The sequence below is a fragment of the Xenopus laevis genome, chromosome 2L (genome assembly GCF_017654675.1).
Source record: "Xenopus laevis strain J_2021 chromosome 2L, Xenopus_laevis_v10.1, whole genome shotgun sequence".
Classification (NCBI taxonomy): Eukaryota; Metazoa; Chordata; class Amphibia; order Anura; family Pipidae; genus Xenopus; species Xenopus laevis.
The window spans coordinates 30,168,427-30,188,111 of NC_054373.1; the positions used below are offsets into that span (position 1 = coordinate 30,168,427).

The 19,685-nt window shown below is 39.4% G+C and overlaps 1 protein-coding gene across 3 annotated transcripts in view; it reads left to right on the top strand.

The window, feature by feature from the left end:
* The first annotated feature begins 3,061 nt into the window (after positions 1 to 3,061).
* zswim7.L (zinc finger, SWIM-type containing 7 L homeolog) overlaps positions 3,062 to 19,685 on the top strand; it is a 61,918-nt gene continuing 45,294 nt past the window's right edge. The window contains exons 1-2 of one of the 3 annotated variants that reach the window (XM_041580817.1): positions 3,062 to 3,081; positions 6,833 to 6,928. In XM_041580817.1, the coding sequence (XP_041436751.1) occupies positions 6,853 to 6,928 (76 nt within the window). In that variant the 5' untranslated portion in view covers positions 3,062 to 3,081; positions 6,833 to 6,852. 3 annotated transcript variants of the gene reach the window in all.

The following is a 19,685-nucleotide window of genomic DNA, read 5'->3' on the forward strand; positions in this document are numbered from 1 at the left end:
ATAGGGATCTGATGATTAAACCAGCAGATAAGGGGGGAGCAGTAGTGGTGGTGAATAAAAAGTATTATGTGGATACAATTGTGGCAATGCTAAATGATACCACTACATATGAGAGATTATCCACTAATCCCCTTTTTTCTGTACAGCGGGCTATCAAGGATTGTGTGGATCATGCCTTAAAACTGGAGATCATTGATCAGAAATTGGCTTACTATTTGATACAGGTTAATCCAACCACACCTGTATTATACATACTCCCTAAAATCCATAAAAATTTGGACAAGCCCCCAGGTAGGCCCATAGTGGCTGGGATTAACTCAGTGTTTTGTCCATTGGCAAAATTTTTGGATAAAATACTTAGGGAGTATGTATTTAAAACAAAATCCTATGTTAAGGATACTGGTGATTTTTTAAGTAAAATCAATATGATCAATGATCTACCCCCGGATTCCATGTTGGTTACCTTAGATGTGGAGAGCCTCTACACCTCCATCCCTCATGATGGGGGTGTAGAGGCCATCCTTCATCATTTGGATAGGGACATTACCCTTGATGGAGCCCAAAAAAAGTTTTTGGTAACACTACTACAGATTGTTCTGGGTAAAAACTATTTTTTATTTCAGGATGAATTTTTTCTGCAGATTAAAGGCACAGCGATGGGCTCGAATGTCGCCCCGTCCTATGCAAACTTATTTATGGATGTTTTGGAAAATCAATTTATTTACACTGATTATGGATTTCAAGAGAACTGTAAGTGTTGGTATCGCTACATAGACGATATTTTTGCAATTTGGACGGGACGACATTCTGAGCTCATGGATTTTGTAGAAAGACTTAATAGATGTACCCCTTTTATTAGGTTTACCGTAAACTGTGATCCTAACAGTATTTCTTTCCTAGATGTGATGGTAAAAAATACTAGAAAGGGCAATCTTGAGACTGACCTCTATGTAAAAACAACAGACAGAAATACACTATTGAGATATGATTCTTTCCATCCTCCACATATAAAGAAATCTTTACCCAGATCACAAGTCTTAAGGGTGAAACGTATAGTCCAAAATGAATGTCAGCAGACTTTGAGAGTGGATGAAATGAAGGAAAAGTTTAGAAGAAGGGGCTATCCGAATAGGATTTTAGAAGGGGCTGAAAGTGAGCTGAGGAGAACAGAGAGAGATAGTACCCCAGGGAAGAAGAGGATCCCCTTTGTAAATCAGTATAATGTGTTGAGTAATGAAATCTCAGGTATAATACGGAGGGAATGGAGTCTATTAACTAGAAATTTCCCAGATAAAACCGCCTTTAGATCCCCGCCTGTGATGTCATATATGAACGCAGATACTATTGGAAATAAATTGGTAAAAGCGGATCTTGGTCCTTCTCTGAAATCTAAACAAACCTTTCTCAAAACGCCTAAAAATGGGACTTTTCCCTGCTGTGGGTGTAGCCATTGTAGTAATGTACTTAAAGGAGAATGGGTATACCATCCCCTACAGGGCACTCGTATTCCCATTAAAGGTTTCTTTACTTGTGCATCCACGTATGTGGTGTACAATATTAAGTGTCCCTGCGGAAAAATTTACATAGGAAAGACGATAAGGAGCGTCAGGGAGAGGCTTACTGAGCATAAGTCGGCTATTAGGAATAAATTAAACCAACCTGTTGCCAAGCACTTTAATGAAAATGGTCACACTGTAAGTCCGTTGCGGTTTCAAATTCTCGATTCAGTCCCAAGAAGGAGACGTGGGGGTGACCGGGATAAGGAATTATTGCGCAAAGAGGCGCAATGGATAAGGAGATTAGGGTCACTATTCCCAAATGGACTGAATCATGAATATGACTTGAATCCTTTTTTATTGAAATAGCTGTTCTTCTTTTAAAATGATTTTATCTTTTGTAGGTTGTTATATGGATACTGTGTATCACTTGTCTGGGATTGTAACCAACAATGGACACTAACAAGATAAGTCCCTTTTTGATACATTTGAAGATAATCAACTCATGTGATATTAAGTGATGCATATGACAAATTGTAACCTTTTAAATATTTTGTATATCTTGTCAATATATGTGGTGACACCAGGGAGCACTGTGCCCAATGGTATTTAAGGTCAGGTGGTGGTGGTGTTTTTATGCTTGACAAAGAGTGGGGTGCCGCTCGAAACGTTGCATCTGTGCTGCTGTCCTACAAATAAAGACGGTTTTAATACTATTGGAGTGCTGTCTATTGGATGAAAAAACAGTTATAAGCTGCCAACAGATTAAAGGGGTTGGGTACCTTTAACTAACTTTTAGTGATGTAAAGAGGGATATTATGAGACAATTTGCAATTGGTTTTCATTTTCTATTATTTGTGGTTTTTGAGTTATTTCGATTTTTATTCAGCAGCTCTCCAGTTTGCAATTTCAGCAGGTTGATAGGGTCCAACCCATGCATTGATTTGAATAAGACACTGGTCTATCAATAGGAAATGGCCTGAATAGAAACATGTGTAATAAAAAGCAATAATACATTGGTAGCTTTACAGAGCATTTGCTTTTAGATGGGGTGGTCATTGACCCCCATTTGAAAACTGGAAAGTCAGAAGAAACAGGCAAATAATTAAAAAACCAAAAAATAAATAAATAATGAAGACGAACTGAAAAGTGGAGTAGAAATGGCCATTCCATAACATACTAAGAGTTAACTGAAAGGTGAACCACCTCTTTAAGTCAACAGCTAATTGGGCAGTATATGGAGGTCCTTCAACGGGCTTCCCTGATTGTTATCTCGACAAAATTTGGCCAGATGTTGATCTGTGGGTTTAAAAATCCCGTCGGATTAAGGACCACATCATTTTGTTGATGCAGTTCTCAATCCGTCAGTATTTTTCTCATTGTGATCCGATCGTTGGGCCCCATTACCCATGATTGGATCAGTCCGATATCATCCACCTCAAGGTAACGTCAAGAAGCGATCGGATCTCCCTATGTGTGACCAGCTTTACATACAGGCATTGCATCCAGCATTGGATCTCTCCTGCCTCCCACCACAGGGTGAATCCCAGGCCATTCTTTCAGCAGAGACTTTATTCAGACAAATGTAAGTTCCCAGCACAGGTGGAAGAAGTACAGGCTCATCCACTAAAATTGTTTAAAGGGCATGTAAAGTCTAAAATAGAATAAGGCTAGAAATGCTGTATTTTGTATACTAAATATAAACATGAACTTACTGCACCACAAGCCCAATCAAACATTATTTCTTGGGGGCCTCCAAGCCATTTGATCGTTGCCCATATATTGAAGTCAAAAGGGATTTAAAAAAATGGTTTCGCCCTGACTGTGGGGGTCCCACCTGCACTTTATATTGGGCTCATGCGACCCCCACTAGTGATGGAACACCCGAATCAGGGTTGCCAGGTCTAATTTTCAAGACCAGCCAAAGTCGGCTACAAAACCAGCCCAAAACTAGCCAAGAGGCACTTCACAATTATCCCATAGATAGCACAATATGTGCAGTGACATAAAAGTCTAAAAAATAAATATATGTGAAAATTCCATATATTGTTTCCATGAAGCAAAATGGGGCAGATTGGCCTGTAACCAGGGGCGTAACTACAGAGGGGGGGCCCAGGAGATATAGGGGTCCCATGAGACCCCAACACATATATCATTTCATTAAATATTCAGACATTTTGGTGGCCAACAGATTTTTGCCCCAAAATTGTCTGAAATTGAGGAAAGTCACTGGAAAATGTGAGAATGCTTAAGAGTGACGGGAGACTGGGGTACAGAGCCCAAAATCTGTTAACTTGCGACTTCTACATAGGTCAGTCCCATTGCATGCTGGGTATTGTAGTCTTGCATTAAATTGTTAAACAAAAACTACATCACCCAACAGGCACTGCGCATTAGGGTAAGAATAAACTTTGGCTGATTTCAAAAGTACAAACCAGCCCAAAAAGTAGCCTACATACATACCTTGGCTAGTTTGTGCTTTTAAAACCAGCCTGGGCTTTAAATCAATGACTCAATTTGGCTGGAAAACCGCAAACCTGACCCGAATGCTTCCATGAGGCTTATTAGTCTTAGTAACACAGCACCGAGGTGCTTACGAAATGAGTGCCGTGGTTAAACCTATAGCCCTCGCCCAAGTGGCAGCGAAAGCCGCAATCACACTACAACGCACTTACGTCTGGGTTACGTCTCTGCTAAAGCTACCAGTCATACTCCCAGAAAAGCGGTGACGCAGATCACGTGATGTATTAGTCCAATCATCGTGAACCAAAGCGCTCAGCCCGCGCTACTCGAATTCAGCGCGCTCAGACTCTGACAACAGTGGAACGCATGCCAGCACGTGGCTCCGCCCCCATCAGCTGGCGCAAACCTGAACCTGGAAATGGCAATGTAAAATATATGCGGAGGTGAGCAGGATAGCGACGGGCCTATGTTTATTCACTGAATGTGTTATTTCTCAGCCGTATGTAGTGTTAAGCGTGTCTGCTTTCTGGCAAGTCCGAAAAGGAAGGTGAAATCGTTTATACATACGGATAAAATATATACATAGTGATCTTATTATCCCCCCTTCTCCAGTGTAAGAATGAGGGTCCAAATTCCCCTAGCAACCGTGCACTGGTCTGAATAATAGACTGTGATATGAATAGGAGAGGCCTGAATAGAAAGATGAGTAATAAGAAAGATTTGTAGCCTTACAGAGCATTTGTTTTTTTGATGGGGTCAGTGACCATTTGAAAGTTGAAAAGAGTCTGAAGAAGAAGGCAATTCATTTAAAACAAATGTAGGCCAATTGGAAAGTTGCTTAGAATTAACCATTCTATTAAGGTTTTTTTTATATGTGGTCCAACCAATTTATAATGCACTTCAATGGGTGCATTTCCCTTATTTTAAGTAATGTTTTCCTGAATTGTGCCTTAAAATTTTGTCCCTCTATTTTTGAAGTAAAGAGGTTTGAATTACTAACCAGATGTATATTTTGCCATGGTTCTGTCTGTAACTGATCAATTCCAATTAGTCTGCCCCTTATACAGTCCTGCACCAATCACTTATTGCTTAAAGGAGAAGGAAAGCCCCAGGGCGCAAAACCCCTCCCCCCTCCCCTGTGATGCCCCCCCTCCCTCCTCCCCCCTGGCCTACCTGTCCCCCTGGGCAAATGCCCCTAACTTGTTACTCACCCCTCTGCGCAGGTCCTGTCCACGGAGTTCGCAGTCGCCATCTTCTCCCACGCGCGTCTTCTTCCTGCTCTGACCGGCGTCTTCTGGCGCATGCGCAGTAGGAACAGGTACCGGTACAGCTCTATTGCGCATGCGCCGAATGTCACGAAGTTTTCCGATTTCACTTTGTGACATTCGGCGCATGCGCAATAGAGCTGTACCGGTACCTGTTCCTACTGCGCATGCGCCAGAAGACGCCGGTCAGAGCAGGAAGAAGACGCGCGTGGGAGAAGATGGCGACTGCGAACTCCGTGGACAGGACCTGCGCAGAGGGGTGAGTAACAAGTTAGGGGCATTTGCCCAGGGGGACAGGTAGGCCAGGGGGGAGGAGGGAGGGGGGGCAACACAGGGGAGGGGGGGAGGGGTTTTGCGCCCTGGGGCTTTCCTTCTCCTTTAAGGTTGTGTATGTATGACAGAGAGGACTTGCACATGCCTCCCATAGTGTAAAATGAACGCTGCAATGCTTAAAGGGCGTGTAAAGGCAAAAAAAGTAAAATCCCATTTTTACTTTCTTTAATGAAAAAGAAACCTATCTCCAATATACTTCAATTAAAAAATGTGTACCGTTTTTATAAGAAACCTGACTGTATGCAGTGAAATGCTCCCTTCATTTACTGCTGTGGATAGGAATTGTCAGATGGTCCCTAACTGCTGAGCAGGGAAACAATCATACTTATGGACAGCAGGGGGAGCCCTTGCCTTACTTCCCAGCCATGCAGAACTCAAGCAGCTTTGTTTATGACGATCCCTAAGCAGCCCAGACCCCACTGAGCATGTGCACAGTCTTAGTCTTGCAAAGATGTTTAACAAAGTTACAAGATGGTGACCCCCTGTAGCCAACTTTGAAAGCATAAATTATTTGTTTGATTAGGCTTGTGGTGCAGTAAGTTCATGTTTATATTTAGTATACTAAATACAGCATTTCTAGCCTTATTCTATTTTAGACTTTACATGCCCTTTAACCCTTGTTATTAACACAGTAAATATTGTATCTCAAAGTTAAACAGACTCCTGTGCTTATATCCTTTCAGTACCTGAAGAAAAAGTTACTTTAACACATTTCCCTGGATTTTACATAATTTTTTCCTGGTCCCCTGAAAAACTTATCAAAAGTTAACTTAAAGCTAAACCACTCCTTTAATACAGCTCTATACCTAGCTTGCCAGAGGCCTGGGCCAAGCCAGCTGGGCACCCAAGGCAAACTAGCAGGCCACTCTTCCCCCTCCCCGGAGTGTGTGCACCCCCCAACGTAACAATGTGCGCAGGGGGAAGAGCATACATGGAGTAGCGCACTGGAGCGTGCTGGTGGAGAATAAGGGTTCAGACCAGGGGTGGGCGAAAGAAGCGGAACAAGCTTTTGCGCCCTAGGCACGTGCCTCTTCTACCTACTCCTAGATCTGCCTATTCCTGATTTTTAATGGGTTTGTATAAACTGAAAGCCCTCAAGCTATGGAATATTGCAGGGACATTTTCTTCTAACCCCAAGTAGTCATTTTACTTTTTAATCTCTAAATATTTCACATTGCCAAGAAATGGCAGAAAGGATTTAGTGTAACGATGTAATATACCCATCAGCAGGAAGATTGCCAGTCTCTCTGATCTTCTATAAACATTGACTTGCAGCTTTTTCGTGTCGGTGAAAGATGGACGCCATCTTGCCTGCAGTGGCGGAAGAGCTTCTCTGCGAAATAAGACAGAGTTTTCAAGAGACAACTCAAAGTAAGTTAAATTATAAAGGGCAACTTTGCTCAAAACATGTAGTGTCGAATAAAAGTATAATTTGCAGCAAAGCACTGCGCCTTCCTGGTCTGTTTCCAACTCTTATATATTGACCTCATAGTAAGTTAAATTATGTTTGTTGTTCAGAATATTCCTGAAACTACTACAGAATGATTTGTGCAACAGTGTCTTCATATAACTGTAACCTATTTGCAATCTAATGTTGGAGCAATAAATGAGGCTTGACCCTAGAAAGTCCACAGTAGTCCTTAGGAAGAGGTTTTCACTGTGGGGGTCGGCTTCCTAGACCCAAATGTTTTTGTAGCAGTTGCAAGAGAGACACAGGACCCAGCCAGTGGCCTTAGGGGGGTAGCTAAATATATGTAATATCATTCACAACAAAATCAATTTATTTTAAAGTTTTGAAACCGCATACCACTCAAGGTGATGAATCAGGTTGGAAGTAGCATGGTAGACATATCCAAGAGGGGAAAGTATGTGTATGTATGTTTGTGTGTGTGTTTTAAAGAAAAGTGGGGGATATAGAAGTGTCACTTTCTACAACACAGTATGGCAGCACCAAGTTTAAATAAACACTGGTCCTAAAAGGTGTGTGGCCATTGCAAAAGTATTTAAAGGCATGTGTCCTGCATCAACACAATTCTTGATAAGTACAGATTTGGGATCCATTATCCGGAATCCCGTTATCTAGAAAGCTCCAAATGACAGGAAGGCCACCTCAAATCACCATCAAATCAGATTTTTAAAAATGATTTCATTTTCTCTGTAATAATAAAAAATTCCTTGTACTTGATCCAAACTAAGATATAATTAATCCTCATTGGAAGCAAAACAATCCTATTTGATTTTTATTCATGTTTACATTGTTTTTTTAGTAGACTTAAGGTAGAAAATCCAAGTTATGAAAAGATCATTTATCCGGAAAACTTCAGATCCTGAGTATTCTGGATAACAGGTCCCATACCTGTATAGTGATTTAATCGGTGGTAAACAAAAGGAGACAGGTTGATACGGCTTAAAGGGATTCTATCACAATTTTTATGGTGTAGATTTATTTCTAAATGACACTGTTTACACTGCAAATAATTTACTCTACCATCTAAAATTTCATTCCTGAAACAGCAAGTGTTGTTTTGTTTTTTCTAAATTTATATTGGTGTGTAGGTGCCATGTCATGTGCTTTCAGAAAGAGCCAGCACTTTAGGATGAAACTGCTTTCTGGCAGGTTGTTGTTTCTCCTACTCAATGAAACTAAATGTGTCTCAGTGGGACCTGGATTTTACTATTGAGTGCTGTTCTTAGATCTGCTAGGCAGCTGTTTTCTTGTGTTGCGGAGCTGCTATCTGGTTACCTTCCCATTGTTCTTTTGTTAGGCTGCTGGGGGGGGAAGGAAGGGGTGTGATATCACTCCCAACTTGCAGTACAGCAGTAAAGAGTGACTGAAGTTTAAGGAGCACAAGAAAGTAGTGTAATGGGCAGAAAAGGAGTATGAAATGTGAGAAAAGAAAATTGAAATGGGGTAGAAGAGAGCTGCCAAGACAAGTGGGAAGCTGAAGAGCAAGACCATAAGAAGAAAGAAATGGGTAAATAGATTGTAGAAGAGGCAGAGCTGTGGAGTCACCAAAAATGTTCCAACTCCGAGTCTTAATAACTTTAAATACAAGCACTGAAAATAATCAAATCAGATTTAAGAGCTTCTATGAAGGAGGATATGGCAGAAGTAATTTTCTTGGTGATATAGCTTCATGCCCACCCTGAGAACCAATTATGGATACCTTTCTGTCAAACGATTATTTGTTGTCCCGAATATTCCTGAAACTACTACAGAATGATTTGTGCAACAATGTTTTCATATAAATACACGAACAGGAGGACGGCACTCCGGTAAAAAAACAGGTTTTTATTGCTGGGTACTGTAAAAATACATAGGCCTTACGCGTTTCGGGAACACCTTCCCTTAATCATAGGCCTATGATTAAGGGAAGGTGTTCCCGAAACGCGTAAGGCCTATGTATTTTTACAGTACCCAGCAATAAAAATCAGTTTTTTACCGGAGTGCCGTCCTCCTGTTCGTGTATTTACTGTTGGCAGTGGGGACACTGCGGACTGAGCACCCGGCACCACAGGGGTCTTAATCGTTTTTGTGATTTTGAGATTAATGTTTTCATATAACTGTAACCTATTTGCAATCTAATGTTGGAGCAATAAATGAGGCTTGATCTTCCTAGACCAGGGGTAGGCCACCCGCGGCTCCGGAGCCTCATGCGGCTCTTCATCCTGCTTGCTGCGGCTCAGTCACGTTGTCTATACAGCCCTCGCACCTGCTGGTGGCTTCTTGAGTGTGCGACCGCGGTAAGCTAATGGTTAGCTTACCGCGGTCGCACACTCAGGAAGCCGTCAGCAGGTGCGAGGACTGTATAGACGTCCCAGGAGTGACAGGCAAGAGCGAGCCGCAGCAAGATGATTCATCATGGTCCTTACCACGGTCACACACTCCAGACAAGAGAGGGAAGATCAGCATAGAGCTTCAGAAATAGAAGTCACATTAAACTGATGAGAACACTAGCATTTAATAGGGATATTCAGTGTTTAATTTATTTCAAAGTAGGCCTACACATACACACTTCTGTTTGTTGTATTCTGTTGTTGTAACAGCTAAAATTAAAAAAGGTTAAAACTTTTAAAAGCTGTGTTATGTTTTGCGGCTCCAGACTATTTTTCTTTAGTGGAAGAGGTGGAAAAATGTCTCTTTTGATAGTAAAGGTCGCTGACCCCTGTCCTAGACCCAAATGTTTTTGTAGTAGTTGCCAAAGAGACACAGGACCCAGCCAGTGGGCTTAGGGGGGTAGCAAAATATGTGTTAATGACATTCAATACAAAATCTATTAACATTTCATACTCCTTTTCTGCCCATTACAATACTTTCTTCCTCCTTATTCCTTCCTTGCTTATGAGGAGCCACACACTTGGCTGCCTTTTTAACTTTAAAATTGTTTGTTCAAATAGCAGATGAAAATAATCAAATCAGATTTAAGAGCTTCTATGAAAATATGGCAGAAGTGATTTAGTTCATTATTGATTGTATTTAACAGTTATTCTACATGTATATGCCAGGTTCAATTAATTGAAGTTGTTTTACGTTTTCCAATTGTTTTTGGTTTATGAAGTTTAACTTTGATTTTCGTTTGGAATCAGTAAAGTATATGGTATATATTTTTGAGCTTTGACCGCGATAACCTGCCTGTATGTTGTGTATTTAACTTCTTTTCAATATGGAAAATACATTGGTATATTAAAGGAACAGTAATACCAAAAAATGAAAGCGTTTTAAAGCAATTAACTGTTAACATGCACAGGTTACATAGCACATAACACATAAGACCTGTCCAGTTCAATGGTGTTTTGTTATGTGCTATGTTACCTGTGCTTTTTCACCTTTTTCCAGCTTGAATGGCTGCCCCCATGGCTACACAGCAGATTGTTTGTTTATATTAACTATAGTAATATTTCTGAAACAAACATACCGCTTTTACCAGTGCAGAGCATCGGTATAATGATTTAATTTCTTTGTTACACTTTCAGTTTTTGGTGTTACTGTTCCTTTAAGTCACAGTCAGAGGTATCATAAACTGAGGAGTCGAAGGTTTTATGTAACGACTCAACTGCAATTATTGAGAAGACTATCGTGGAAAGCGCAGAAGCGTGGACTACCTTGCTTTTAAGAGCATCTTCCTTTATTTGTATGCCCACCTTGAGAATGCACCCGTTCTCTCAGTATATGCTTGCACTCCCAGTCAGATTTAGAAAGCTTAGGTTGTACTGGAAAAATAAAACTATTCATTTGCCTAGGAAAACAATAGAGGCGCATTTATCAAGGGTCGAGTTTTGAATTCATGTGAGTTTTTTTTAAAACTCCCATGAACCCCCATACATTCGAAATTTATTCATAAAATCTAAATTTCTCAGCTTGGATGAATTGAATCGTCCAGAAAACTGGAATCGAATTTGATACAAATAAAATAAGTAGAGAGAGCAAAACCGCTCCGACTCACCGCAGGTTGGTCAAAGGTAGCCGGCACAATGAATCCGGATCTGGGTGCTGGAACTTCGGCGTCCCACGCCGTAGAGAGTGAGGATAAATAGAGAAGAGCGATTCCGCACACCAGGCCGTTTAGTTAAAATAGAAAATCTTTATTCGACCATGTTTAAAAAATACACGCTGTAGTTTCAGCTTGACGCGTTTCGGGCTCAGCTGCCCTTAATCATAAGCAAATCAAAAGCTTATGATTAAGGGCAGCTGAGCCCGAAACGCGTCAAGCTGAAACTACAGCGTGTATTTTTTAAACATGGTCGAATAAAGATTTTCTATTTTAACTAAACGGCCTGGTGTGCGGAATCGCTCTTCTCTATTTATCCTCACAAATAAAATAAGCTCAATTCAAATTAAAAAAACTCAAATGTCAAGAAGGCTGCAAACATCAAATTAATCCCTGGACCTCTCCCACTGACTTACAGCAATTCGGCAGGTTTAAAGGAATAGTTCAGTGTAAAAATAAAAACTGGGTAAATAAATAGGCTGTGCAAAATAAAAAATGTTTCTAATATAGTTAGTTAGCCACAAATATAATGTATAAAGGTTGGAGTGATTTGATGTATAACATGTCAGTCAGAACACTACTTCCTGCTTTTCAGCTCTCTTGGTTTACAATGACTGGTTACCCTGGCTACCAGGCAGTAACCAATCAGATACTTGAGGGGGGGCCACATGGGTCATATCTGTTGCTTTTGAATCTGAGCTGAATGCTGAGGATCAATTACAAACTCACTGAACAGAAATGTACCATGTGGCCCCCCTTCAAGTCGCTGACTAACTCAGAGTTATAGAGCTGAAAAGCAGGAAGTTGGATTCTGGCTGTTTTATTAGACATCTGTTCACTCCAGCCTTTATATATTAAATTTTTGGCTAAATAACTATATTAGAAACATTTTTTATTTTGCACAGCCTATCTATTTACACAGTTTTTATTTTTACACTGAACTGTTCCTTTAAGCTGGCGAATAGTCGAATTTGAGTTTGTAAAGCACCAGAGTATGATAAATCTCGAAATTTGAATTCAAATTAAAACCGAATCGAGTTTGGACAATTCACAATTCGAATCGTTCGATGGATGAATTAAAATCCTTCGAATTGTTTGTTAAAAGGAGCTAATCATTTTTCCGATGAACAAATTGCGGTAAATCCTTCGACTTCGATATTCGAAGACGAAGGATTTTACTTAGACGGTCGAATATCGAGGGTTTATTAAACCTCGATATTCGACCCCAAGTAAATGTGCCCCTGTATAAATCTGCTGATTTAAGTGATGAACAAGGTCACTTTTTTGCAATTCATAAATAATTCACTGCCCCAACACACTATGCAGCCTTAAATTGTTTAAACATTCTTTTAGAAAGGAACATTTTCCACATTGAATGTTATCAGTTGGAATGATCAGATTGTTCCTCCTGTGATAATTCTTTGCTAGTTTATTATTTGTAAGTGCGTCACCACAGCACATAGTTTGTCGCTCAAGTTCCTTTGAAAACTAAGCAGAACCCAAATTCTGTGTGTATGGGAGCCATTAAATAAAATCTAATCTATATATCAAAGTTTTCTCAAGGTTGATGTCACTGGTACCTCAGCACCGATGGATTAATCATTGATAAAGCAACACAGTAATAACATAAGGATACATGTAAAGGAGACGGAAAGGTGAAATCACTGGGGGTGCCAAAATGTAGGTTGTATTCACTTACCTGATACCCCAGCTGGTGCTCTTGTTCCCAGGGCCCAGGGTTTTCTCAGTGACCACTACAGAGCAATCCTCTTCTTCCTCTTTACTTTTCTTTGGTACCCCAGGGCCAGCACATGTGCAGTAAAGTGAAAAGGACGACTCTTTTTGTTAAATTTTGGGTTTTTACTCCATTACGCACCCACGCAAAGAAAGAAGAAGCAAGAAGAGGATTGCTCCCTGGTTCTTGCCAAGAAGAACCCTGGGACAGGACAATTTTCTGCTAACAGGAGCACTGGCCCGGTGTATCGGGTAAGTCAATACAGTCATTGGGGGTGACTAACTTTTGGCACCACCAGTGATTTCACCTTTTCTTGTCCTTTAAAGAGGCTTTACCATCCCCACTTCTTTCTGTGAGAACAGTCAGCAACTGATAAGAAAGTTGCCCCTAATTTTTTTTTAATCAAAACTGCTTTGGACACAGTAAAACAGAAATAAATGGAACATTCGACATCCACTATAAAGTTGAGTCCAGTTATGCCTTGGTTGTGATAGATTGTAAGCTGCAAGGAACATTGGAATAAAAGGATGTGTAAACCCTGAAAACAACTGCATGTAAATCTGCTCAAAACACTCTTCTAAACACTTTTTTTCAATTTACACAAATAATTGTTTTTTTTTTCTCTTTTCTGAAATATAGACAATTTTAGAATAGGCTAATTTAATGAATTTAGTGATAAAAGGACCACCTGCTGGTCATTCTGGCCCAATGTGATGTTTCAGTAGTCCGTATTAAGCAGAGCAACATCACATTTAGGGGGTTATTTATCAAAGGTCGAGTTTGTGAGGTTTTTTTATTACCTTGAATAAACTCACAAATCAAATGTTTGCTTATTTGTGAAAAAAATTTAATTTAAGGGGCATGTAAAGTCTAAAATAGACTAAAAATTGCACTAAATATAAACATGAACTTACTGCACCACAAGCCTAATGAAACAAATAATTTATACTTTCAAAGTTGGCTACAGGGGGTCACCATCTTATAACTTTATTAAACATCTTTGCAAGACTAAGACTGTGCACATGCTCAGTGTGGTCTGGGCTGCTTAGGGATCATCATAAACAAAGCTGATGAGTTCTGCATTTCTGGGAAGTAAGGGGGGGGGCTCCCCCTGCTGTTCATAAGTATGATTGTTTCCCTGCTCAGCAGTTAGGGACCATCTGACAATTCCTATCCACAGCAGTAAATGAAGGGAGAATTTCACTGCATACAGTCAGGTTTTTCATAAAAACGGTACACATATTTTTAATTAAAGTATATTAGATAGGTTTCTTTTTCATTAAAGAAAGTAAAAATTGCATTGTATTTTTTTGCCTTTACATGCCCTTTAAAAAACTCAAATAGTCATATTGATCAAGTTATCATTGAAAAAAACAATCTCAAATAGCTCGAATTGATCGTGTTTTTGAGCGCAAACCATCAACCTCCCCCCCAAAATCAGGAACGCTAAAAACATCTTCAAATAGTTCAAAGGACCTCTGCAATTGACTTCTACATGACCTCAACACGTTTTAGCTGGAGTATTTTTGGATTCATGCTTTTTTGCAACTTTGGGGCACCAAAAAAAATTTTATCCTGAAAAATGAGTTTTTACTGAAACTACCCTCGAAAAACACAAATTTTACAAGAAAATTTAATAATCCCCTAAATCTAAAATAATTTCAGTACATTGCAAGGAACAAAATGTCTTGGAAGAGCATTTTGAGCCATTTTACATTATTTACAGGGTTTACACACACACACACCAAAAAAGTCTGCCATCGTTTGTGTTGCTCGCTATGAAACGTGATGTCTGTGACTGCTCCTTTAGGCAAAAGTGCGCCGTGCTGGTTAACGTTGGGTACGAAAGAACCCTGGAGCTACCCTCTGGCTGTAGACGTTGAGTTTCTCTGTGTCTATAGGTGCAGCGGCTCTCTGTTTGGAACAGCTGGACGGACTGAGTGGCACAGAGCGCAACTATGCGGAAGTTCGAGGAGCGCATTTTTACACGAGCACCTTTAATAAAAGTGAATTTATGCACAACTGACTGCAACTGAACTTGCGGACATGCATGAGCCATAAAGACTACTTACTAATACTGCTCTGTGTTACTGCATATATCCTAAAGGGAAATTCTCTCCTCCGGAAAGTGTTTAGTGGCTTCCAAACCAACTTATGATATAAATTGTGTGAGGGGTGCTACTACCACATGCTCCTGCGGGCAGCACTCCTAGGTAACATGTTAACAAGGTTAGTTTTCTATTGCATATCAGTCCAACCTAAAAATAACATTCACATCCTCATATATGTTGTATATTGTACCTGGGCAGGCCTAAAGCAAAACTATACCCCCCAAACAATATAGGTCTCTATAAAAAGATATTGCATAAAACAGCTCATATGTAAAACTCTGCTTTATGTAAACAAACCATTTTCATAATAATATGCTTTTCTAGTAGTATGTGCCATTGGGTAATCTTAAATAGAAAATTGCCATTTTAAAAAATAAGGGGCGCCCCCGGCATCGTATGATTCACGGCACACACAAACATACCAAACAAACCATACTTGTTAGGTCACATGAGCCAAAAAACAGAGTTTTGTCTTTTGCTTCCACATTTCTTCCTGTTACGGTTAGAGCTGCAGTATTTCTGGTCAGGTGATCTCTGAGGCAGCACACAGACCATCACGAAATGGTGGTTTAAGGCAAGAGATATAAAAGGGCAATATTTACTTACATATATATCCCAGTTTGGTAAGATTTTTTTTAAAAAATTAAATTTTTCAAGATTTTTTAAATACCAAAGCTGGAAATAGCCTGGATCCGAAAACAAACCTGTCAAGGTCCTTTCAACCATTTAAAGATGTTTGTAGCTATCATGATATTCAAGGTTTTTTCTGTAAGTTTTCCTCTAAAAACTTGTTTCGAGTATTGGAGTTTTTCACCCCAACTACACTGATTCGAGTTTTTTACATTCTAGTTTTTTCTTAAATTAGAAACCATTCGAGTTGTAAGTTCATTTGAGGCCTAAAAAAGCTCTAAAATTCGACCTGATTAATAACCCCCTTTAAAGTGGACCTGTCACCCAGATATAAAAAGCTGTATAATAAAAGTGCTTTTCAAATTAAATATGAAATCCAAATTCTTTTTTTTTTTTTATTAAAGCGTTCATAGCTGTTATAAACTAATTTAAAAATTCAGCTGTCAATCAAATATGGCCTGCCCTTCCTCTATGCCTTAAACATAGATGCGGGGCTAGCAATTACTTTCACTTTCCATTCAGCAGTAACTAGATGTCACTGCTCTCCCCACATTCCCCCAGTTCTCTTAACCATTTAATTGTGTAGTCAGTGCATGGGGATGGACATCGGGTCCCCCGTTCTGGTGCACAAATACGATTCTGAGATGAAGCAAGACTTGTCTTTATAACAGTGTCCACAAAATGGCTCCCTCCTGTTTGCTATAATTATGAGTTCCCAGACTGATGGAAACAGGATTCAAATAATTTATATAGTGTAATTAAAGTTAATTTTGCTTGACTAACGTGATAAAATAGGATTTGGAATAGTTTTTTGGGGTGACTGGTCACCTTTAAAAAAAAAAAGTAATACGCTCAAAAAATAGGATGTACTTCTCCTAAGTGTTTATAATAGAAAATCAGTTCCCTATAGAGCCCTGGCTGCTGGCTTCAAATGGCAGAAACGTGCGGTGCACTTGCACCCTTGTCATTATTTTATTTAAGGTTTCAGAAATTGTTTTGCCTTCAGCTGCTTGAAGGTATTATTGTTCAATATTGAATATTATTACCAATTCCCTTTGGAAATCAAGTATGTGGGGTTTTTTTTTGTATTGCTCATTTAGATGAGATTTGTCTTAACTTCATCCTCTTCAACAATGCAACCAACAGGGAATTTTAATAAACATTATAGATATATATATATATATATATGTTTGTATTTAATTTCTTGAGTCCGTGGTTCAGCATTGAGTATCTAATCATTATTCAGTACTTGCAAGTAGAGCGCCGGAGTATTTCAAGCACATTAGTCCAAAAGCAAGATTTCTGTGTATCCATTCCATAGCCGGCCGACCATGTCATAGTTGTTTTTTTCTTCACTCCATCAATGTTCCATTTATTTTGTTCACGTTTCTTGCCTCAGCACTTTTATTCTTAAGCCAAGACATTAATGTGAGTTATTCCATTATTAATTGAAAGCAGCCACCCCATTCCTTCTTAAACACATCTCTATTCTTAGGGCTTCAAAGGTCTGGCGCTGTTCATCCTCAATAGATGATTATGACTAATACAGTGTGTTCTCAGAATTGTAGTCTGGTTACCTGTGGATTTATTGTTCGCTGGGACTTTAGGAAGGAAATAACGTCCAAGGCTGACTGGGGTCTACACGTCTCCCTACAGTGGTGCTTAGCCTTATGTAGTAAAACTACCCAGTGAACTAAAACCTCCAACTAAACAAACAAAAATAAATCTTTCCCAAAATAACACAAGTTAGACAGAAAACCAGTGAGTAAACCCTTTTATTGGTTTGGGAATATTTACATAGTTGTAGCTGTGGGGAGCTCTAGCTACAGCTGGCCACTACAAATAGAAGTAACGGCACGTGGATCATTTTGGCCACATCTCCTTGTAGTGATTATAATATCCATTGTCTGTCCTGTGTTACTACCCATTGATATCCCTTATTTACCCGTGTGCCGGGCAGGTTTGGGCTGACCTCGCACTAGAGTCTTGCAGCGGTTTGGGTACCCACTGGTTACCTGCAAAAACCTGTTTACCCTGCGGGTAGAAGTTCTGGGTATAGACACGGGTTTGCGGGGCGGGCTGCGGGTCTTCTCGCGATTTTACTCCTTTTTTCGGATCATATAATGACAGCACTTCCTAATTCTTGATGGTCAGTGGGTCCGGCTTGCTGATAAGGTACTTGCGGATCCAAGCAGGTAAGAATGCGGGTTGCTGCTCTCCTCGCCCGCCACCTTCAAATGCCGGTTTCCGGCTTTGAAGCCACACGCCTGGTCTCTCCGCCCCTTTTTTGACATCATCTGCGGTGCAGCGTGGGTCTATAAAAGGAAACCCAGAAATCAGATGCACATCACTAGCGCCAAGGGTCACTCTAAACGCAAGATTATCTTCCGAAATTGTACCTGTGCTCATTACAAAATTAGAATTTGACAGGGTAAACCACTTCACTTCCTCTTGATCTTCCTTTTGAGTTGCATGTATAGAATCCGTTATCCAGAAACTCGTTATCCAGACAGCCCTAATTTACGGGAAGGCCATCTCCCATAGACTCTACGTAATAATTAAATATTCCAAATTTTTAAAAATTATTTCTTTTTCCTCTGTAGTAATAAAACATTGGGTTTAATTTTTTATTATTTGTGTTTTTTGTTATTTTTCTATAACATACTAAAAGTTAACTTAAAGGTGAACCACCACTTTTAAGTTATGGAGATCTAAATGACCGCATTCTGGATAACAGGTCTCATACCTGTATTTCATTTTTGTAAGCATTCATTTGGTAGGAATGAAAGAGTTCCCAATGTACAGTTCCTTGCACATCTAGCCTATATAGGGGGTGAACGTCAGAACTGTGCTTGATCCACTGCAGGGAAGTCTTTAATTAGCCAAGGGCTCTTTTCACAAATCAGGGGGGCTCGTTTATTAACCCTGAGCAAATTTGCACATGGGCAGTAACCCATAGCAACCATTCAGTGATTAGCTTTTTTTTTTTTTCCAGATGTCTACAGGTAGAAAAATTAAAGCAGATATTTTATTGTTGCCATGGGTTACTGCCCAAGTGAATATGTGCCTAGTGTTTATAAATGACCCCCATGTTTAGCATTAAATGGGACACAGGACACAAAGGGGCTGCAGTGATGTACGGACAAGGTGCAGAAAAGCACATTACAGCCTCTGTTTTCATGTCTGTATTAAACAAGTACGGCCACTTAATGACGGCTTGGCACTATAACAAGATTTGTCTGCCTAGGGATAAGCAGCCTTTTATTTATGTAGAGACAACAGCTTCTGTTTCTTCCAGAATAACAATAGGGGGATTATTTATCAAAATCCGAAAATATCTAAGTATTTTCTAAAAACTACTCCAACCAAGTCAGCACAGGATTTTTTTCCCCTTATTGATCAATGCATTTTTCCTAAAATTTCCTGTGCAGGTAAAAATTCGAACTCGTGAAAAAAATCTTCGGATTATTGCATGAAATTTAGGGGGTTATTTACTAAGCTCCGAATGCAAAAATCACAAAAAAAAGATTGATTTTTTTTTATTGTAAAATCAGACTTTTAATTTTTTTTCTGAATTTAGTAAACCCCAAGGATGGAAAAGTCTGAATCAGAAAATCCGGCATTTTAGACCTGTCGAGGTTGCATATAAGTCAATGGGAGAAGTTCCAATGATATTTTGATGTGCGCTGGGTTTCGTGCAATACCCCGAAGTTTTCGAGTGAAAATTCTAAAAAAATAGTGAAAATCAGATGAAAAAATCCTGAAAACGGATGAAAAAATTGCGAAGATCAAATTGTTCTTTCAGCAAATGAAATTTTCGGGAAAATGTAATAATAAATAAGCGTAAAAAACCCAAGCGTTGATCGGAGTTTGTAACTTTGAGATAAATTAGGATTTTGGTAAATAACCCCCATCTACATGGACACAGCAGTTGGAGTACTTTTTTATTCTGACTTTAAATACCCTCTGGGTTTAAAAAAAATTCCAAAAAAAGTTTTTTTCCACTAAAAATTTGGATCTTTATTGTAAAAATTTTTTTTTTTTGAGTTTTTGGCATTCAGACTTTAATAAATTATTATTTATTCAGACTTTAATAAATAATAAATAACCCCCATGGTGTAAGGAGTCCCATTAGAATTTTTCAACAGTGTTATAAAATGAAA